This window comes from Dermacentor variabilis, chromosome 6 (genome assembly GCF_050947875.1).
Source record: "Dermacentor variabilis isolate Ectoservices chromosome 6, ASM5094787v1, whole genome shotgun sequence".
Taxonomy (NCBI): domain Eukaryota; kingdom Metazoa; phylum Arthropoda; class Arachnida; order Ixodida; family Ixodidae; genus Dermacentor; species Dermacentor variabilis.
This window is the reverse complement of record NC_134573.1, coordinates 188235921-188258943: the sequence shown is the minus strand read 5'-3', so window position 1 is coordinate 188258943 and position 23023 is coordinate 188235921. Positions and strand designations below refer to the sequence as shown.

The 23023-nt window shown below is 46.1% G+C and overlaps 1 protein-coding gene across 4 annotated transcripts in view; it reads left to right on the top strand.

The window, feature by feature from the left end:
• The window catches only part of hlk (hulk), a 140009-nt gene that overhangs the window by 100017 nt on the left and 16969 nt on the right, over positions 1-23023 (top strand). For all 4 annotated transcript variants that reach the window (XM_075697122.1, XM_075697121.1, XM_075697119.1 and 1 more), the window contains 6 exons: positions 451-588; positions 1130-1318; positions 3139-3270; positions 4539-4721; positions 7392-7532; positions 10156-10338. In XM_075697122.1, the coding sequence (XP_075553237.1) occupies positions 451-588; positions 1130-1318; positions 3139-3270; positions 4539-4721; positions 7392-7532; positions 10156-10338 (966 nt within the window). The remainder of the gene's footprint in view (positions 1-450; positions 589-1129; positions 1319-3138; positions 3271-4538; positions 4722-7391; positions 7533-10155; positions 10339-23023) is intronic.

Below are 23023 nucleotides of genomic sequence, written 5' to 3'. Positions count from 1 at the left end.
TGTTGAAGCACGCTGCTGTGAATGGAGGACTCAAAATTTCACCCACGAAGGCTATCAGGTACTCGCAGTAAAGCATGACATTAGGCAAGATACGGCACACGGAACATGCAATCATGTCCCTTCTTTGACGCCCTGTCTCTTGTGAGCGCCGTATATATGTCTTGCACCGCGAACATGCACGGAATCTGACCGAAACTCCCTCTCACTTAGAGCTTTGGATGCGCGTAACGCAAATGAGCTAGTTTCGTGCACTGTCATGTTAACCGTATCGCACATTCAAAAAGAAGGCGTGCATTGCACTACGTGAAATCTATACAGTTCCCTGATTTGCACTCTTTCTGATAAAGATGTTGCTTGCAGTTCCATGATTAGGAGGTGTGGCACACAAAAAGAATGACGAAAGCGAAAGTTAAGCTGTCATGCCAAGTGCGATCTTGTTTTGTCTTCAAGGGGATTTCAAGAACGGCGAGCACATCCTCGAGTGGATTCTACTGCAGAAGAACCCTGGGAGTGAAATCATCGAAGATGTTGACGGAGAAGGGCTGAAGAAGCTCATCAAGGCGGCCAAGTATCTGGCGGTTTTATTCTGTGAGTGCTTTCTACTCTTTTACCAAGAGAAAAAGAGTTTAATGGAAGCTGAAGATGTCAGCCTTCCTATATGAAGGACTTCAGATGAGATATTTAAGATTACATAGAGAGGTTTTTATTCTACAACTCGTATTATTCCCTAAAGACAAGAACTGAAAACGAAGTAGCAAAGCACTTACACACTGTTAGACTAACGCACTAACTAGAGAAAGTTTCAAAGAGAGTTTGGGACTATTGTTTCTTGGTTAGACATTTTCAGTTAAAAGCAAAGAACAAACGGAGCGCAAGAGGTGACACGAGCGTTCGTGTGTGTCTCTTCTTCCTGCAGCATATGTTTCGTCTTTTTTTTTTATGTGCGTGTGTTAACATACGAAGCCAATGCAGTTAACACTGCGTGCTTAGGCTTGCGCCTACGAACAAAATCTAACGTGTCTTTGACACGCACAAGCGACGTTTGTCCTAGACATTTCCCGGTGCGGTTTCCAATAAGGCATGCAGCCACCGCACTGCTATTGCAAGTCATCGCTTGCGGTCTTCCCAGATTCGGACGGATCCGAATGCGAGGACTGCAAAACCGTACTGGAAGAGCTGGAGAACATTGACGACGACACAGACCGCCACGGCATCCAGTTCGTCAAGACAACCGACATTGCCATGGCACAGGAGTACGGCGTGAAGGAACTGCCAGCGCTTGTCTATTTCGAGAACCAAATACCCAACGTGTACGAAGGTAGGTCGCGTCAGCTCGTCAAACTACTGGCGGGGCCTCGCACTTGTGTAGCTAAAGACTTTTCACTTCTTAAGCAATTCTAATACGATTTGGATTTTCCCAGCAAATGACAATGACGCTGTTCCTGCAGTGTTCAGAGTTAGTGTCGCTTATACGGGGTGATCATCTTAAAGTTTTACGGTATGTTTAAAAATCGTCTGCGACAGATAACATAATTCCAGTCCTTGAGCTGGATTATTCAGGGGGTGACATTACTTGCGCAAGAAATCAAAACACGTATACAACTAGTTAACAACAATTCACTAATTAACTTCTTCATTACATTATGGCATATATTGCAATTTACGAATTGTAGCCGGTGATTTTGCAAGGCACATCCAATCGGAATGAATCCAGAATGACATCAGTTTGGCGATATGCGCCGTTAAACTTGCCGTAAAAACGCTCTGTTCTTCCACTTACCTTTTTAAGAAAACGCTATTTTAGGCGTTGAAGCACAAAAGTAACTGGAACGCCTATGTAAACTGGCGTCATCCTAGAAATTCAAGAGAAGCCGTCTTGCAAACTCATCGGCCACAATTCATAAGTTGCAACATGTGCCGTAAGGTAAGCAATTCAGAAGTTCATTGGTTAATTTCAGGTTATTCGCTGAATATTGTAACGTAGGTTGAAAACAAAGGCTGGCAAAATAAACGCTCTCTCTTTAGTGGCGGGCCAGAAAGAGAGCGAGCAGCCAACGCGCTTCATCGTCTTTCCTGACATCGACCTTTGCGCGCGCCTAATTCCTGCGGTGCGGAGGCCCCACAATCATTGTTTCAATCGCCCCCCGTGCGAAAATCGACCGTCTCGTTCGCATCAAAAAGTTCTGTCAGCAGAGTTGACGGCAGGAAATGGAGCTTCTGAGGTGCAGCGTTCACGTACGCGCATAATTAATACGGCTTCATGCGCACTACATGAACAACTTCAGCGCGAGGACGACGACGGAGCGAACCGGGGTCAGAACTATAGGGGACAACTTCGTAGGTTACGTCACTGACGTTACGACGCACCTCCTGCTAAGTGATTCGGAGAGGTCACCACTAATAAATTATTAAGAATGGAAGTAGTAGTCCCTAGAGTTCTTCCGGATCGATCCCACGGCTCTATGTGCACATATAACTGACGTCCGATATGCGTCGCGCAATTTCTTTTCGTACACAGCCTGTCTTACGAGAATTTGCTTCTGAGACCGTTGCTGCGCGTTGCATCGTTTTCAGTGCCCGCTAAGCTGACGATGGAACACTTCTTCGGTATACGTCCGGTGTTTTGTAAAAGTGTCTCGCTCTTACTGCCGCAGTAGTGGCTGTTGTCATCGAAGGTCCGTAACCCTTTCTGAACCAATGGTTTGTCATACGACAACCACTAGGTTCGTCGTATCAATCAATAAAAGCACCACAGGCGCCATCCACAATAATCTGCGAGGCAGTGAATGTGCATTACTATGCCACATGGCGTTCTTTGTAAAAAGCCACTTTAAGTACTCCGCTTATACAAGTATGGTTTCAAATCGGTTCCCGCAGGCCCTTCGAAGCCTACAGTTACTACCCAACTTTGGGTATAGAAGGGTTCGCCTCGTTTTGTGGGTGCTGTACATCCCGTTGCGCTATGTGGAATTGAAAAAACATCGCTTCGTGGCGCATTTAATAGATGGCAACACTTTATTTTTTATTTCAATTTTTTTTTTCAGGATGGGGGCGCCTTCCTAACCTACAATGATCTTGGATGTTTCCTTTCTCTGTTACGCACCAATCACAATGAAACTTGCTGTTTGCGATATGCAGGTGACCTCGGCGCCGAAGAGGAAGTGCTTCAGTGGCTCGTCTTGCAAAAGTCAGAAGACACGATCGAAACTGTGAACCGGGACATGATGGATCGGCTCATTGAGGAAACGCAGTATTTGGCTGTTTTCTTCTGTGAGTTAACCATTATCCGTGGTTTCAGCGCGTCCGTGTTTCTGTCTTGAGAACCTGTAGAGTCCAAACGCCTGCACACTGCTCACTTTCAATGTAAACTTCCGCTCTTTGCACGCATAGGCTTGTGCTCGTAGACAGCTCCCGGCTATGGTCACGAAAATTACCTTCCTCATTTTTCTTGTATTTTGTTGACTTTCATGTGTCAAAAATTCTCGTCAACTGTCTGCCAAGACCGTGACCTGCACGCTGATGAAGTTGCTGCGTGATGACCTCCGTGCATGCAACAGATGAGTGTATATGCATGACAGTGTGTGATGGTGCTCACGAAATAAATTATACGGCGTGAAATCAAAAGAAAAAAAAAACATCTTTAGATTTTTTTTAAAGTTACACTCGATCCTTTGCTTTGTCCATAACAACGAAAGTTTCTTCTTCGGTGCATTATTGTGTTCTAAGGGACGCCATGTTAGCCAATTCTAGGCCTCCGCAATGTATGTCGCTTTATGTAGCTGAATACTTCAACATTCAGTCGTAAGCCCCAGGGTGAGCTTCCGCTCGGCCACAATAGTCGTAGCACTACCGTAACTGCTGCGCCACTTCTTGCCCTCCATGAGCCTGAAGGTGTGGCGCACAAGCTCGCCCGACTCGCCATCCTGTTGCGTAGATGAAATTGTGGGGTTTTACGTGCCAGAGCCAAAATATGGTTGTGTGGCACGCCGTAGTGGGGGGCTTCGGATTAGTTTCAACCAGCCGGGCATCTTCAGCGCGCGCGGCAGTCTTCTGCATTGTCGCCACCATCGAAATGCGGCCGTCGGGTCCGGTTCCCTCGGACTCGGCAGCCAGCGCCATTAGCCGCCATAGCTAAGCCGCCAGGGCGGCTGTTGCAGTAAGGCACGAAATCTTTCGCCGCCTCCCGCGGCCGCCTTGAGTGCCGTGCCACAATTAGCCGGGCTACAAGGCGCGAAGTCCGCTTGTCACGCGAATGGTGCACGGTCTCTGAACTTTTGAACAGCAATGTTTATTTTACGCTAATTGCAGTTCAATGGACGTTTCAGGGCTGTTTTATGTTTGTACCAGAAATGTGCAGCAGCACAAACAAGCATATCGTTGCTGAGCCGTGAAAATCACGGCAACATAAATTGTCAGAAGCTGTAACAAGTATTGGAGGAAACGAAAAGATCGAATAATTCATAATACGTATACGTGATTTTCTCGAAGGGGAAAGCGATGCCACGGGTCTTCTTTTCGCTTTCTTTTTTGTCTCACAGACAAGCCCAATTGCAAAGCTTGTGACCAAGCCCTGCATGAGTTGGAGAACATTGACGATGATGCCGACCTGTACGGCATCCACATGGTCAAAATTCAGGACCCATCGCTGGCCAAGCGATACGGCATCAAAACATTCCCTGCTTTGGTGTACTTCCGCAACGCCAACCCGCTCATATACGATGGTGAGTCACCCACGCCTCTTGTCTCTTACAACAAATGTGAACGCGGCACGATCGTTCTCTCTGCAAATTATTTCATAACCGTGATCACTATATATACCATATCGAACGTGTTGAAGCCAGCATGAAAAGTAATTTAACATATTTCTGGAGCTACGCCCACTCTCACTCTCCGAAAAACAACGCCGAAGATGCCTTCTTTTCTGAACGCTGCTGATGCCTTTGCAGAACATTTATGTTCGCTGTGAGAAATGTTTATACCTCGAGTAACCTTCTTTCTCAATCTACTACGTTGAGTAGGCTATCAGTCCATTGTTTTTACGTGTATAAAGCACCTCAAAACCTCCCTTTCTTGTGGCGCTGGTGCCCAAGCTTGCAAAGTGAGCACTAGTGAACAGGGCTCTGTTATCTACGAAGTCGCTAGCGGAGTTCAAGTATCCGTTCAAAGGCCCTCTTCTATTCTTACTGTTTATAAATGACGTCTCGTCAACAATTCAAGTCTTCATTCCTTCTACCTTCTCACCACTTAAATGTATTTAAGTGTTCAATAGTGTTCGTCACCATATTGGTCTCCAAAGGGACATTTTCCCCTCTCAAGCTGGTGCACAGAAAATAACATATTCCAGGACTGTAGATTTTCCGAAACACACCATTTACAAGTTCTGTACACTCTCCATGATGTGTCATTGCCTAGGGTCGGAGGAATTAAAGTCTTTGGTGTGGTCCGATACTGGCGTTGGGTCTGTGTTAAAAGAAAGAGTTAGTGTTCGCTTTTTACTATGCACTCATGCTTTTATTTATTTTATGCTAATGAAAAATACGACGGTCGGCAAAGACATATTACGAGAATTTGTCAACTTTTGCGGCAGTGTGCGGCCCCCTAAAGTGTTCATTGGACGACGTTACGTAGGAACGGCATAGCACTTTGGAACGGGAGGTTGTCATCACTGTCACAGCTGTATCTGTCGAAACTGCCTTGGCTGAGCTGAGGACAGTGTTGGAAAAAGTTTCTTGTGGTAGATGTCACAGTGGCCACCAGAATGCATATTTGCTTTTTTTGCGCTTTTATTTTGCTTTGAACTGTTTTCGCTGTTTATGTCACAGAAACAGATCGAGAAGCCGAGGCGCACAATACGTCAGCCTTTTCTTGGCACGCTGAATAACAGCAGCAAGTTATAAGTAACGTGAGCGATGGAAACATCTAGTATTTGCAGGTATTGCGGTACTGGATGAACACACCGGTGGTAGTTGTAGGCACATTAGGAAGGAATGTTACACTAAGCTTAATTGGTAAATTATACATCCTGAATACCAGAAACGCCAATCCAATATCGTTAGCGGTGCCTTGTCAAGCCAAAAATAGGCAAAAACGAAAGACCGGCTAGTAGTTCTAGAGCGATAGCTTCTTAAGGCCTTCGGAATATTTTGACAACAAATCAGGATTATAGGGAACAAACCAAAGGCTCAATTCAGTGAGGTTTGATAGCTTCTTTAAAGACCAAAGACAACGTGAGCATGCGAGTATACTTAGAAATACTTAACATCGTATTGACCGACTAGCTATGTGGTTCCGCCGAGAAACTAATTTGGCAGTTCACTTTCCCCGCTAATAGCCGACATTTTCCCCGTCACATAGATCCAGACAGAGTCTTCAAAAAAAAAAAGAAAGAAATCGAGGAGCCATTCCACTCTGTGAAGGCGGATGACCAGCGAAGCTGCTTAGCACATCACAGAGGGTTAGACAAGGATACATGCGTTTATTTTCATCATTTGGTATTGGTGCTAGCGATATGTTTCTGATTACTGTGATATGCACTGATTGGTTCGGTTACACCCTTAGAAAGAATCTTGGCCAAAGATAAAATTATACACGACCGCTGTTGAGTAATTAAGTTCCTTGGATTGGTATGGCACTTAAAACCAAACTCTTCTAGCACAAACTGAGTGAACCATTTCTTGTCTGGTTTTGAAATGTCCACATTGAAGTCACCAGCGATGATCACAGGGGTACTGTCATCACGGCTAACCCATGAAAACTGCGTGTTCATGAACTTCTCGGCATCACACTTGGGTGTGCCTGGAGATATATACACAATGGATATCACAATTCTGTCTTTCGCTTGTATGGCACAGACATCTCCACAGTCGGTGGTATTGTCCTCTTGCGAGTCAAAAGTGTGTGATTGTACATACAATTTTGTCCTTTACGTATGTGACAACGTCTCCTGCTCGTGACTCTATGTGCTGTTCACAAACGATTTCATTATACCCATCGACTTGAAACAATGCATCTTGATTTATTTATTTCATTTATTATTTTCCATTTGTTATTATTAGAGGTAGAGCGCTTGAAGCCTGCTTTACCTCCGCCGCGGGTCGGCCTGGTATTGAGCTATCTCTGGGAGCGGCCCACGCTCACTGGGTGTATTTTTATTATCGACGCATTAACACGAAAGATACATGAAACCCTAGCCGCCATATACAGCTTCGCTGTAATATATATATATATATATATATATATATATATATATATATATATATATATATATATATATATATATATATATATATATATATATATATACATATTATATATATATATATATCTAGCTAGTGTCTTCATAAAGCCCGCGCACCCATTGCGTTACCGCTAAGAAGCATTTTGTCGTTCAGGCGACATCAAGAACGAAGAGGCCGTGTTCGAATGGCTCATTGATGACGACAACCGGGAACTGGCTGACGAAATCGAGGCCGTCAATAAGAGGATGCTCGACAAGCTGGTGGACGACTCGCCTTTCCTCGCCGTTCTTTTCTGTAAGCGTTGTTTGCATGTTAACGTACGCTGCTACCCACATCACTCGTTTGACTGGAAGAGCTTTAGGCAATTGTATCCGAATTTGTTTCCTCCGAAACGATAGTCATACGCCTAGGGAAAGACCTCCAGCGAGATATTTAATGAAAACGTGTTGAAATAACCTAGCTACAAGCTTTTAAATTGATAAAAATTTCTTCTGTGTTCTTCTTTATGCCCATATAATTTACGATGGTTCCTCGCGTTGTCTCCACGGTCACTGGCAAGCCTCATAGGGTATGTCGCGACCATAGCCCAGTGCTCTCGGTGCAGGCTTCACGGCGTGTTTAGTGACGTCGCAGTGCGATTAGGGAGGACAATGGCGAGGCCGTTGAAAAATAGCGCGGTAGTCAGTTTGAGTCTGTTGGTTCTTCGCGATGCGTCGAGCGTGGGTATTCGGTCGAGGCGGTAATGACAAAAACATTCGGCGTGCGAAACCCAAACTCTGTCTATGGGGCACGCCGCAGTGAGGGGCCTACGGATTAATTTCGGCCGCCTGGGGTTCTTTAACGTGCGCCCAATGCACGGCGTACCGGCGTTGCTGCATTTTCGCCCCCGTCGAAATAAGGCCGCCGGAAATTGAACACGCGGCCTGGCGCAGCGCAACACCATAGCCGCCAAGCCACCACGGCAGGTCGGTCATGACTATAGGCATAGTGCACAGTTCACTTGTCCAGAGTCCAGCGTTCCATAAGTCAAAGTTCTATAGTGGCGAGTTTCCCTAGAAAACAAACAAACAAACAGTGCCCTGCACTCCAGATCAGAAAGTAGGAGCAAAGCATGTGAAAGACGTAGTAGCCACATGTTCTCGATCACTTTACGCGGTATGAGCGCATTTACCATGCGTTGAACGGAAAATTTGGTCAGTGACCAAGTCAAAGCGAATGTTCGACATTATAGGGCTTCATACGGAACCCTTCACCGCGGTACGGGCTTCACAAAGAGAGAGCGAGAGAGGGAGAGTCGTAAAGGTAGGGAGGCTAACCCGGCACTGGGGAAGGAGGCTTCACAGAGAATTTATGATACCGTATACGATCACCAAACGGGGCGTCAGTGCCCGCTGCTTCACCTGTTTCACCGCGCCGCCGCAGCAAGCGTCCGTGCGTAAAGAAACTCAGCCCCACTCCACGATGCCGGCACACCTAGGGCCAAACGCATACAACACGCGCAAAGAAACTTCTCCTCCGTAGTGCCTAGGCAGAGTCAGATATTGAAGGAGCAAAAGCCCCCAGCTTTTCTCTCTCGCACCCGCTCTTAGTCGCACCTGCTCAGAAACGTCGAGCGCGTCGAGAAATGCCACGTCCCGCTGTACCTACCAGCAATTGTAAAAATGCAACTTAAGTGGCTCATGTGCCCAAATTTCCGTTATCCGGGGTTGTCGAAAAATTGACCGTCCGGTGTTATGGCTCCAAAATTCCATGGTACCAAAATTGATGGTGCCACCCACGACCTCTGATGGGAGTCGAACCCACGACTTTGGTGTTAATTAAGGCAAAGTTAATGAAGGCACTGGGACCCACGACCTTTGGTGGGACCAAAATTCCTGGCACCAAAATTGATGGTGCCACCATTGACGGTCGAACCCACAATCATTGGTGGGAGTTGAACCCACGACCTATGGTGTTAAGTAAGGCAGAGTTAATCAAGGCGCACGAACCCACGACCTTTGGTGAGAGAAAAGGATAGGAAATAACAATGCATTCAAATGAGAGTGTCAAGTAATTTATATATGTCTCGTGAGCGCGCTGACTTTCGCCTTCATTCTCTTTAGCGTGTGCTAAAGTGACTGTCCTTTCATTCATTTGTTCAGTGACACTTTAGCGCACAGTTCTAAGGCGCCCGTTCCTGCGTTTCACGTCGGCGCCGTCCCTCGGCGTAACCGAGTGAACGAGCACAGCGAAGGATAAAAGAGCGAACGCGGAGCGCAGCGGGGGATGAAAGACGACGATAGCGAAGAGAGCGCGATGAGGAAAGTGGGGAAGGAGGGTGCAGCGGTACCATGAGGCGGAAAGCGGAGGAGGAGGGTATGTCGAAAGCGTGAGAAGCGTATTGCGGCGCAATACTGGCTCTGCGGCGACGATGGCTACAAAATGGCGCCAGAGTAGCGCGCGTCGTCTTTTCACCGATGATGCCATCGATGCCATATATGGAAAGAAAGCGCAGCATGAGCGGAGGTCTGTTTGCTGCGACTGTTGTGACTCGCGCCCACGGGTCACCCACGCGCTGCTTCTCGGGATCTCACGATTAGCGAGACAATCGCGCCACGCTTCGCTCCCTTTGCAATGTGCCGCGCGAGACAGGTTGCCCGCGCCAGCCAATATATCGAGAAATGAAAACACGCATAGAGCTGCGCACAAGTTCCGCATTAGGGAGTATCGTAATCGCCTGTGAATTTGCTTTCAACATATCTTTACTTGATCATACACTTTTCTGTAGGACTCTTTATTGTGATTAACGCGTAAAAATATTTTGTTAGTGAAAGCAGATTCAGTATGTTGTGGATTTATTCATGTTCAGATCATGCAGAGTACAAACGAAACGAAATGGTGCTGAGGCAATGACAACCGACGACCTCTCTTGCTTCAGACGAAGAAGACTGCGAGGACTGCGAAAAGGTTCTCAAAGAGCTCGAGAACATTGACGATGAGGCCGACGTGTTTGGCATTGACTTCGTGAAGATCAACGACTTCGAAGCAGCGATGCAGTTCGGCGTGTCAACATTCCCGACCCTGGTCTACTTCCGGAAGAAGACCCCTGTCGTTTACGACGGTAAGCTCAGGGCTTGTCAGAGCAGGCATGTCCCAGCGACAAAGTCAACTTAAAACACTCTAGGCTGAACAGTGAAGTACTAACATGCACGCAACGAATTGACACATGTGGGCGGGCTCGCGTTGCGGTCTGCTGTTTATCGCCCTGCATACAGTGTATCCTAATAAACGTGAATTTCATTTCAGTTATTTACCCTCAAGGCCAAAGGCATTACAGAGGGGGGTGGGTACAAACATTTGAAAAACAATAAAATACAGCAAAAAGTTAGTGTATAACATATCTAGGTGGCTCTGTAGTAACAGTATTAGCTAAAGTAGTGCGAAACAGGCACTTGTCTTCAATGGCGACGGTTGGTCCGGGAAGGTGGTCCCAGTCGTATGCTGTACTCCACGTACAGCATACGAAAAACTGAAAACAAGATTTTGTTCGACAAGAAATGATTGTAACTTTATGTCGGTGATCAGTGCGGGCAGAGACATATGAAAGCTCGGATATCAAGATGGATCGCAAGTAGGGATTGTAATAATAAATTTTATGAAATAAACAAAGACGAAAATGCTGACGGCGATGGGCGAGCAGAGGCAGGCGCGATGTATTTTTCATAGATGTTACACTGGATGCTCTGCTGTAATTTCTTGTAATAAACCGTGCAGCGTTGTTTTGAACGAGTTGAAGACATTTAATTAGAACTTGAGTACCCGGGTCCCATATTGAAGCAGCGTATTCTAATTTTGTCCTTACTAAAGTGGTGTTGTACAAGAGTGTCTTCAGTGAAATTGGGGCGGATGAAAAGTCACGACGCAAGTAGCCAAGCGTACGGTTGGCGTTGTTAATTATTTGTTCAATGTGCAGGGACCATAAAAGCGAAGACGTTACGTGAACACATAATATCGGTATGATGTTACGGTTTCGTGCGGTACGTTGTTAATATTATCCAGGGCAGGAGAAGATGCCACACGGGAGACACGCACAGCTTTGCATTTAGTAATGTTTAGTTCCATGTGCCGAATGCTCGGTTGCGGTAGTCGGAAGTTCAAATCTCTCCCCTCCTCCCCCCTTCTTTTTTTGACGCTGGTGCACCTGAATTTGACATTCACCAGTGCACTACATCTGCAGGCTTGGAGTGACGCCTGACACCGGCGAAAGATGCCGAGAGCGAGTGGGGTTATAGTAGTCCAGGTACAACCAAATTAGGAAGGCCCACTAAGCTTGAACAAAGACACTTCCGCACCAGAACAGGAATTGGCCTCCCTGGCGCAATATTCGGACACAACCTCCCTGATGATATCTACAATTAGCCCACGGTCGTCGGTCCCCAGCAGCTGAGGAGCTCCTGACCAAGGCGGCGGTCAGACCTGTAACGCAGCAGAGGGTGCTAAGAATCGCCGGGGTCGGACAGGCCGCCAATCGAAACTGACCCTGTCAACCTTTAACAGCCGCACTCTGTCGAGTGAGGCTAGCTTAGTAGGACTCTTTGAGCGACTATCAGACATTGTTTGGGATAGTATCGGCCTTAGTGAGATTAGAAGAACTGATGAGGCTTATACGTTGCTAAATAACGTCCATGTCCTCTGCTATAGAGGTCTCCTTGATAAGAAGCAATACGGGGTAGGATTCCTAATCCATAAAGGCATAGCGGGCAACATTGACGAATTCTACAGCATCAGCGAGAGGGTAGCAGTAGTCTAATCAAACTCAATAAAAGGTATAGATTAAAGATAGTACAAACCTACGATCCAACGTCCAGTCACGACAACGAGGAAGTAGATCGGTTTTATGGAGATGTCGAATTAGCGATGAGACTTCTTTTAGTAGCTGGGGATGTAGAAGAGAATCCAGGCCCCGAGTTAAGACAGATTGCTAAACAACTAAAGAATATCGCAACCGATATAAAAGATATCAAAGAACATCGGCTAACCGAAATTGAAAAGAAGATAGACGCCCTCTCCAAACTTGAAGAAAAAGTAATCTCATACGAAAAGAACATATTGCAGTTGGAAAAAGCTTTTAAAAGATTAGAAAGCAGGGTTGATGATTTAGAAAACCACAGCAGAAGATCAAATCTTATTGTTTACGGACTTCCCGAGGATGAAGGCGAAAACAGCTCTACATTGAAACACAGTGTTAATGAAACAATCGTCAAGGAAATCCTTGGCCTGGAGCCAGTTGCCATCGAACGAATACATCGCTTAGGCAGGCCGAATAAAGACAAAAACAGACCAGTAATCTTAAAGCTAGTTGACTCAAGTAACAAACCAGCAATACTGAAGAAAGGCTATAAATTCAAGAACACTAAGTACTCTATAGGTGAAGACTTCAGTCGTAGAGTGCGCGAAAAGAGAAGAAAACTCTGGGAAAGCACTAAATCAGGCCGTGAGAAAGGTGAAAAAGTATCCCTATTCTTTGATAAACTGTACATAAACGACAGCATGTTTGTCTGGAATGACGAAAGAAATATGAGAGTCGCAGTTCAAAAAAACGCCGAAAGAAGTCGACCAGTAACTCGAAGCCACAAACATTCACAGAAATAACACTGCTAGATGTGAACGCGAGAAGTATTGTAAATAAAACTGAAGCATTAGAAAACCTGTTACTCAAGCACAGCCCTGACATTGTTGCTATTACTGAAACATGGCTTTCACCAGAAATATACAGCCACGAAATAGCACCCCCAAATTACTCAGTTATCCGTAAAGATGGACCAACTCGAGGCGGTGGCGTAGCTCTGCTTATTAAGAAGCATTTACCCTTTGTATTGATGCCCGACGTTCCAGATGTCGAGGCTGTGTTCTGCAGGATTATGTGCGATGATTTTGCTATACTTACTGGTTGCTTCTACAGAAGTCCTCTTTCTGGTCACGAAAGTGTCATTGCTGTACAGGAGTTTATGCAGAAGCATGCTAGCAACCGAGTTATTCTTATGGGAGACCTCAATTTACCTGATATTGACTGGAATACCATGCACCACACTTCACTCTCATCAAATTCGCTCATTGATTTGATGCTAAATTTCGGGCTTCATCAAGTAGTAACCTCTCCTACGCGAACACAAGGAACAAGCGCTAACATCCTTGACTTAATACTGATTAGTGACAACTTCCCCCTTGATCTACTGAACTCGGAGATCATAAATGGTATCTCAGACCACAACATATCAAAATGCCAGTTGCCCCTCGGATGCACTGCAACAGCCAAAACTAGTGAAATTATTGTCCCTAATTTTGAAAAAGCAGATGATTCCGCTATACTAACCTATTTAGCGCATGAATACCAAGAATTTTACGAAACTGCCAACGAAAGTTCTGTCCACGTTAATGATCTCTGGCTTCATTTCAAGCGTATAGTATCGCACTGCATGCGTCATTACATCCCAAAAAAAAGTAAAAAAATCAAACAAAAAAATCCTTGGATAACACGCGATATAATTCATGTCAAGCGCAGAATAAAACGCTTGCGGCATAAGATGAAAAAGAACGGTGCAAGTACACAAACAAAATCGCAACTCTCCCGCGCTGCCGACGAGCTCAAGTTAAAGACGAAGCTTGCGAAGCATATATATTTCAATGAAACATTGCCTAACCTTATCAATCACAACCCTAATCGCTTCTGAAACTTTTTTCGCGCACGCCCCGCAACGACACCAGATCGTCCACGCGAGGAAAAACTGGCACTCGCTGATAAATTTAACCAACACTTTCAATCAGTCTTTACTAAAGATAACAACACAATTCCATATTTGCCACCGTCATCATTTGACACTATTGACACATTAACAGTAAACGACTCCGGAATATTTAAGCAGTTACTTGAGTTAGACGTGAAGAAATCAAACGGTCCAGATAACATCCCCAACGAGTTCTTGAAAAGATATGCTGAATATAATAGTAAATATCTTGGCCTTATTTACCGCAAGTCACTTTCGACGTCAGAGCTACCTGAAGACTGGAAAATTGCCAAAATTGTACCGATTCATAAGTCAGGCGATACTAACCTGCCATCTAACTACAGACCAATTTCGCTTACCAGCACATCATGTAAAATTTTGGAACACATTATTCTCAAACACTTAACCGCATATTTCGAAGAACATATTCTAGTAGATGTTCAACACGGTTTTAGAAGAGGCTTATCGACAGTCACTCAGCTAACAGAGGTCGCACACGATCGTGCTTTAAGTATTAATAATCATAATCAAACTGACATACTTTTACTAGATTTCAGTAAAGCGCTTGATTGTGTGTGCCATACTAAACTAACTGCCAAAATTACAGCTGCGATTGGCAATGGACCTATTACTGCATGGATAAAAAACTTTTTATCTCACCGTTCCCAATTTGTCGTCATCGAAAACACCCCATCTGCTCCGGTGCCTGTCACATCAGGGGTCCCACAGGGCTCAGTAATAGGTCCGCTGTTATTTTTACTTTTTATCAATGACATTACAAATAACATTGATTGTAAAATCAAACTGTTTGCAGACGACTGCATAATATACAGAGAAATACGCAATCACCAAGATCAAGTTCAGCTCAATAACGCACTAGCAAAAATAACCGAATGGTGTGATAACTGGCAAATGACCATTAATACAAACAAAACGGTCTGCATGACAGTAACGAGAAAAAAGCACCCATCGTTTTTCCACTACACACTTAACGGCAGCCTCGTAACTAGAGTTCAACAGCATAAGTATCTTCGTTTAACAATAACGTCCGACCTTAACTGGACAGCACATATAAACAACATTACTTCTTGTGCATTACGAAAACTCTTCTTTATCAAAAGGTGCCTGCGGTTGGCACCAACTAACGTCAAACTTTTAACTTACATTACATTTGTGAGACCTGTCCTTGAGTATGCTAATGTCGTATGGTTCCCGCACACTAAAACAAACATATCTAAACTGGAAAGGATCCAGAGAAAGGCAATTAGGTTTATCCACCGAAAATACCGGCGCAGTGATTCCCCTACTCTTCTTCTAACACAGTCAGGGCTTGCAACTTTGTCTGTACGAGCAAAACAAGCTCGTCTAAAATTTCTGCATCAAATATTACACAGCCGACCAAAAATAAATGCCTCTGCATACGTTACCTTTTCTAAATCCCGCGTACGTCGTCATAATCATGCATATACACTAAACGAATTCCTTTGTAATAACGATACCTTTCAGTCTTCCTTTTTCCCCGGTGTTGTTCGCGAGTGGAATAACCTAGATTCATCTGTAACTAACACAGTATCGCAGTCTGATTTTGTTAAGTTATTAGAAAACGAAATAATTAATTAGGAAAGAATAGATCTTATGCATATATAATTGTCAGAACCCCCATTTTTTTTAACTGTAGCTAAACATTTACCCCCTTTGTTTCTTTCTTTGTTTTTATAACACTGTAATAATCCTTACGTACATGTAACCTGAAATGTACTATTTCTGTGAGTTTCTCTTGTTATTCATATTATTAGTGTTGTAAAATTGTGCATTGAACCTGTTTTATGTATTTCCATTTACGTGTTTTCATGTTCTTACCGTTCGGTATATAAACCATGAAATGTATGTATAATCATATGCCCACCTGCTATGGTCTCGATATGAGACTGGCAGTATTGTAAATAAATAAATAAAATAAAAGTGCAAACGCGGTATACAGTAGTAATGGGGGACTTCAATGCAAAAGTGGGAAAGAACAGGCGGGTGAACAGGCAGCTGGCAACTATGGCATCGATTCTAGAAACGCTAGAGAGATACTGCAAGAATTCGCAGAAAGGAACAAGCTGAGAATAATGAACACCTTTTTCAGGAAACGTAGCAACAGAAAGAGGACCTGGAAAACCCATAATGGTGAAACAAGAAATGAAATCGATTTCATACTTTCTGCCGATCCCAGCATAGTGCTGGATGTAGAAGTGATAGGTAGGGTAAAGTGCAGTGATCATAAGTTAGGGCTAGGATTCACCTCAATTTGAACAGGGAAGGAGCAAAATTGGTCAAGAAGAAACAGGTCAACTTAGAGGCAGTAAGGGTAAAAGCAAGCAAATTTAGGCTGCTAGTTGCAAACAAATATGCAGCCTTAGAACAGAGAGATGATCATGATGACATAGAGCTAATGAATGAAACCGTAACGAGGCTGGCTTCAGAGGCAGCAGGTGAAGTGGGAGGCAAGGCACCAAGATAACCAGTAGGCAATCTCTCCCAAGTAGCAAAGGACCTAATAAAGAAATGACAAAGAATGAAAGTGTGCAACTCAAGAGATAAGATAGAATTCGCGGAACTGTCAAAACTGATCAACAAGACGAATATATGTGATATTGGAAATTATAACGTGAGAAAGACTGAAGAAGCCGTAAGAAATGGATGCAGCCTGAAATCATGTGAGAAGGAAACTTGGCATAGGACAAACCCCGATGTGAGCACTGAAAGATAAGCAGTGTAACATCATCAGCAATCTCGAAGATATAGTAAAAGCAGCGGAAGAATTCTATACTGACCTGCACAGTACCCAGATGACTCAGGATAACTCCATTCGAAACAGTAATCAACAGGATACAGAAACTCCTCCTATAACTAGCGATGAGGTCAGAAGGGCCTTGGAAAACGTGAAACGGGGAAGTGCGGCAGGAGAAAATGGAATAACAGTCCATTTAATCAAAGAAGGAGGAGACATAATGCTAGAAAAACTGGCCGCTCTCTATACGAAGTGTCGATTGACTGCAAGGGTCCCAGAAAATTGAAAGAATGCAAACATTATACTAATAAAAAAAAGAGAGACGTTAAATAACTGTAAAATTATAGGCCCATTAGTTTACTCCCAGTATTATATAAAATATTTACCAAAATAATCTCCAATAGAATAAGAGCAATACTGGCCCTTAGACAACCAAGTGAACAGGCTGGCTTCAGCAAGTGATACTTTACTATGGATCACATCCATGTCATTAATCAAGTTATTGAGAAATCCGCAGAGTGCAATAAGCCTCTCTATATGGTTTTCGTAGATTACGAAAAGGCATTTGATTCAGTAGAGACGCCAGCAGTCATAGAGGCATTCAGTAATGAAGGAGCACAGACCGCTTACGTAAATATGCTGGGAAATATCTACAGAGATGCCACAGCCACCTTAATTCTACACAACAAAAGTAGGAAGATAACTATAAAGAAAGGGGTACGCAATCTCTCCAGTGCTATTCACTGCGTGCTTGGTAGAAGTATTCAAGTTATTAAACTGGAAAGGTTTAGGATTAAGTATCGACGGCGAATACCTCAGCAACCGTCGGTTTGACGATGACATTGTTCTATTCAGCAACACTGTATACGAGTTACAACAAATGATTGAGGTCCTTGATAGGGAGCGTGTAAAAGTGGGGATGAAGATTAATATGCAGAAGACAAAGATCATCATCATCATCATCATCATCATCATCATCATCAGCCTGGTTACGCCCACTGCAGGGCAAAGGCCTCTCCCATACTTCTCCAACAACCCCAGTCATGTACTAATTGTGGCCATGTCGTCCCTGCAAACTTCTTAATCTCATCCGCCCACCTAACTTTCTGCCGCCCCCTGCTACGCTTCCCTTCCCTTGGAATCCCGTCCGTAACCCTTAATGACCATCGGTTACTTTCCCTCCTCATTACATGTCCTACCCATGCCCCATTTCTTTTTATTGATTTCAACTAAGATATCATTAACTCGCGCTTGTTCCCTCACCCAATCTGCTCTTTTCTTGTCCCTTAACGTTACACCCATCATTCTTTCCCTAGCTCTTTGCGTCGTCCTCAATTTAAGCAGAATTCTTTTCGTAAGCCTCCAGGTTTCTGCCCCGTAGGTGAGTACTGGTAACACACAGCTATTATACACTTTTCTCTTGAGCGATAATGACAACCTGCTGTTCATGATCTGAGAATGCCTGCCAAACGCACTCCAGCCCATTCTTATTCTTCTGATTATTTCCGTCTCAAACAGCCAGTCATCCGTCAACACCTTCGTACCGTCACCCGGCAAACTGACGTCATCATGATTCAGGAAACCCATATCGATTCGGTCACCCTCTGTTACGTTTCGCCTACGACGCGCGGTTTAGCCGGCGCGACTGCAACAAAGCGGCAGACATTTTGGCCCGTTCGGCGTCGCCGCTACGCCTCCCCGCCAAGCGCGTCCAGGCATGTTCCGATGCCACGTGTCTTCATGTGCGTGTGTGAGTGTATGTGCCATTGTGCCCGACCGGCGGCGACACGACAGTAGGAGTCACCTTCTCCTCCCCATTGTGCCCGACCGGCGGCGACACGACAGTAGGAGTCACCTTCTCCTCCCCATTGTGCCCGACCGGCGGCGACACGACAGTGTGAGCCACCTTCTCCTCCCCATTGTGCCCGACCGGCGGCGACACGACAGTATGCGTCACCTTATCCCATTGTACAGTCACGTGCTCGTCTATAGAGGGGTTCCTTCTTGCCCTCAACTGCGAGAGTATAAAAACAGCTGCCCCCGGACGCCAAAAAGAGGGCTCCGATTTCTTCTGTTGAGTAAAGTGCACTCCCGTCTCTTTACTTCGGTCGACCTGACCGCCAACTCTTTGCGATGTTAGAATAAACAAGTTGTTTTGTTGTTACCAGTCGACTCATGCTTTGCCGGGACCTTCGGATGCTTCCAGTTGTACCCCAGGCCGCCAGGCCAACGCTACCCTTGGGGCTTGCGACCCAGGTGCAACAACGGGCGTCAGCGCCGAGTTCCCAACAACTCGTACCAGCGGTCCGACCACAACAACTGTCTGCCAGCGGTGAGATCGCGACAACGGAGGCCAGCAGCGAAGAGATGCAGTTGACTGTATGCTGAGCAGCTCAACAACGATCCGGGAGCAGTGCATCGAGCCCTGTGTGATGACTGGTTGCCTGCAGCGGAACGACTGCGCTGAACTCTTGGCTGCGAGGTTGGGTGAGTGCGGGACTTTCTTCTTCTGAGCTTTGCCAGGCTTTTGTTAGTGTCAGAAACAGAGCTGGTAATTGTGGTTGTCGTTGCTGCCGGGTTAGTTTGCGGCAAGACAATATTAGGCAGTAGAGAAAGCAGCATTCAGAGCAGCCATGGATTTGAAGTCGTTGCGCAAACCGAAATTGCTGGAGCTTGCAAGAGAGTTGGGTCTGGATGTCTCGGACAAACTCAGAAAACCAGAACTGCTAAAGGCTATTCTTGAGTTAGAAGCTGAGGATGACGAGCTGTCGGAATGCCTTGAGACCATTGAGGAAAGGGAGACGGCAAAAAGACAGGAGCGCGAAATTAAAGAACAGAAAGAAAAAGAAGAGCGTGAACGTAAAGAACAGAAAGAGCGAGAGCAACAAGAGAAAAAAGAAGAGCGTGACCGTCAACACGCTTTGGAAATGAAGCGTCTCGAGATAGAGATGGAACGCGCTCGTAATGGAAGTCAGGCACACGGTGCAGGAGAACGAGTATTGTTCAAAATGACTGACCTGATGCGGCCGTTTAAGCTTGGAGAGGACATTGGTTTGTTCCTGGTTAACTTTGAGCGAACGTGCGAGAAGCAGGGGTTCTCTCGGGAAACGTGGCCACAGCGCTTGCTCACTTTGTTACCCGGCGAGGCGGCCGACGTAGTCGCTCGCTTGGATAGAGAGGAGGCAGAGGATTTCGACAAAGTGAAATCGAGTCTGCTAAAAAAGTACAGGCTGTCAGCGGAGGCGTTCCGTCGGAAGTTTCGAGAAAATGAGAAAGGCAGAAGTGAGTCATACACAGAGTTTGCGTACAGGCTTATGTCAAACATGCAGGAGTGGCTCAAAGAAGAGAAAGCGTTTGGTGACCACGAGAAAGTTCTGCAGTGTTTCGGGCTAGAACAGTTTTATAGTCGGTTACCGGAGAACGTGCGGTACTGGGTCTTGGATAGGCCAGACGTTTGTACGGTGGCTAAAGGCGCTGAGCTAGCCGAGGAGTTTGTGACGCGTCGGGCTCGCGGAGCTAAGGACGGTCAAAAGGGTGAATTTGGCTCGAAGTTTGAGAGGCCGAAGTTCACACCCATGAGAGCAAAGGGGAACACACGTAGTGCGGATGCGAGTGAAAGCAGTGCGACCGAACCTAAGGAGACGGCGGCAGCCGAAGCCGAACGCAGAAAGCGGTTCGAGATGAGGCAAGCGCGCGTTTGTTATACGTGCCAGAAGCCGGGTCACTTTTCGGCGCAGTGTCCGGAAACAACACCAAAAGTTGTGTTTTTTTCATTATGCAGCACTGACGAGAACATGAAGCTTCTCGAGCCTTACATGCGAGACCTCCTCGTGAACGGGAAAGAGTGCCGAGTGCTTCGCGATTCCGCAGCTACGATGGATGTAGTTCACCCCTCTTACGTAGAACCCCATATGTTCACGGGCGAGTGCGCATGGATCAAGCAAGCCGTGGAAGCTCATAGCGTGTGTCTGCCGGTAGCAAAAGTGCTTATTGAAGGACCTTTCGGAGCGCTTGAGACGGAGGCGGCAGTGTCATCTATGCTGCCCCCCCAGTACCCGTACCTATTTTCAAACAGGTCCGATCACCTCCTGCGCGAGAAGGGGCTTTTGTTTGGTGAAGCTAGTGTTCAGGCCTTAACCAGATCGAAGGTTCGGGAGCTCGCTGCAAAGGCGGTAGTTGCGGGGCCGACGTTATCAAACAATGAGAAAGGGTCAGAGGCGCAGCAAGCCGATATTCAGAGCACGCCCGAACTGAATAAACTTGAGTCTGTAACGTTAAAGGCACCAGATACCGGAGAGGAAAATCCCGATGCGGGAAAGTTAGAAAAGCTATCTGCAGATTTGCTCATCGCGCCTACGTCAGACGGACTTAATAGGTTGCTAAAAGTCAGCCGGTCGGCTTTGATAGCCGAGAAAAAGAAGGATGGTAGCCTAGAAAACATACGCTGCAATGTCAAGGAAGGTATCAATGCGCGTTTTGTGGAAAGAGGTGGAGTCCTGTACCGGAAGTATCTAGACCGCAGAGGAGTGGAGTTCGATCAGCTGATCGTGCCTCAATGCTATCGTCAGGATCTGTTGCGCTTGTCGCACGGGGGTTCGTGGTCCGGACACCTAGGAGTTAAGAAAACTAAGGACCGTCTCTTGCAAGAGTACTATTGGCCAGGGTGTTTTCGGGACGCAGACCATTTCGTGAGGACATGTGACACCTGTCAGCGGGTGGGCAAACCAGGGGACAAATCGAGGGCGCCGTTGAGATTGGTACCTATCATTACGGAGCCTTTTAGACGGCTCGTTATTGATACAGTGGGACCTCTGCCGGTAACAGCCACGGGGTACAGACACATTTTGACTGTGATCTGCCCAGCGACAAAGTTCCCTGAAGCAGTGCCGCTTAAAGAACTCAGCTCAGTTGAGATAGTCAATGCACTACTGTCCATATTTGCGCGAGTTGGTTTTCCTGCGGAAATCCAATCAGATCAGGGCACAGTGTTTACTAGCGCTTTGACGACAACTTTTCTCGAAAGGTGTGGGGTAAAGCTGTTACACAGCTCAGTGTACCACCCACAGTCGAATTCCGTTGAGAAGCTCCACTCCGTCATGAAGCGCGTGTTGAGAGCATTGTGTTTTGAACATCAAACTGACTGGGAGCTGTGTCTGCCTGGGGTGATGTTTGCATTACGGACCGCGCCGCATGCGGCTACGGGGTTTTCGCCAGCTGAACTGGTGTACGGTCGCTCGCTGCGATCTCCGCTTCGCATGCTTCGAGAATCATGGGAAGGCAGGGGCGACGACCCAGTCGTGGTGGAGTACGTGCTTAAGCTCCTCGAACGCTTAAGAAGGGCACAGGAGTTGTCAGGTGAAGCAATGGCAAAGGCCCAGCAGAGGGCCAAGGTTTATTATGATCGGACAGCCAGGGCCCGTCGTTTTGAGGTGGGCGATGAGGTCATGATATTGCGCACATCGCTAAACAACAAACTAGACGTGCAGTGGGAGGGCCCAGCACGAATTGTTCAGAAACTGTCGGACGTTAACTACGTGGTAAGTCTGCCAGGAAAGCGGAAGGCACAGCAAGTTTACCACTGTAATCTGCTCAAACCTTATAGACAAAGGGAAGCAGTGGTGTGCATGATGGTAAACGTTCCTGAAGAGATTCCGGTCGAGCTTCCGGGACTAGGCTCAGTGACGAACAGGGAAGACACCGGTCAAGTCATTAGTGACTTAGTCAGTGGAGCATCGCTGTCGCGTGAGCAGAAAACCGAACTACACCAGCTCTTACAAGAGTTTCAAGGTCTGTTCTCTGAGAGGCCTGGTAGGACTTCTGTCCTTACTCATGACATAGAACTTACCTCCCCAGAGCCAGTACGATCCAAGGCGTACCGGGTGTCACCCCGCCAGAGCGATATTATGGAGGCTGAGGTAAAGAAAATGCTACAGCTCGGTGTTATTGAGGCAGGTGAGAGTGATTATACCTCCCCTTTGATTTTAGTTGAGGTACCGGGCAAGGAACCTCGTCCTTGCGTCGACTACCGCAGGCTTAATTCCATCACTAAGGATCAAATTTATCCGATCCCTAACATCGAGGAGCGCCTTGAGAAAGTTAGTAGCGCTCAGTTTATTTCCACCCTAGATCTTGTCAGGGGTTATTGGCAGGTTCCACTTACAGAAGAGGCTAGTAGGTATGCGGCGTTCATTTCACCAATGGGAACATTCCGTCCTAAAGTGTTGAGTTTTGGTTTGAAGAACGCG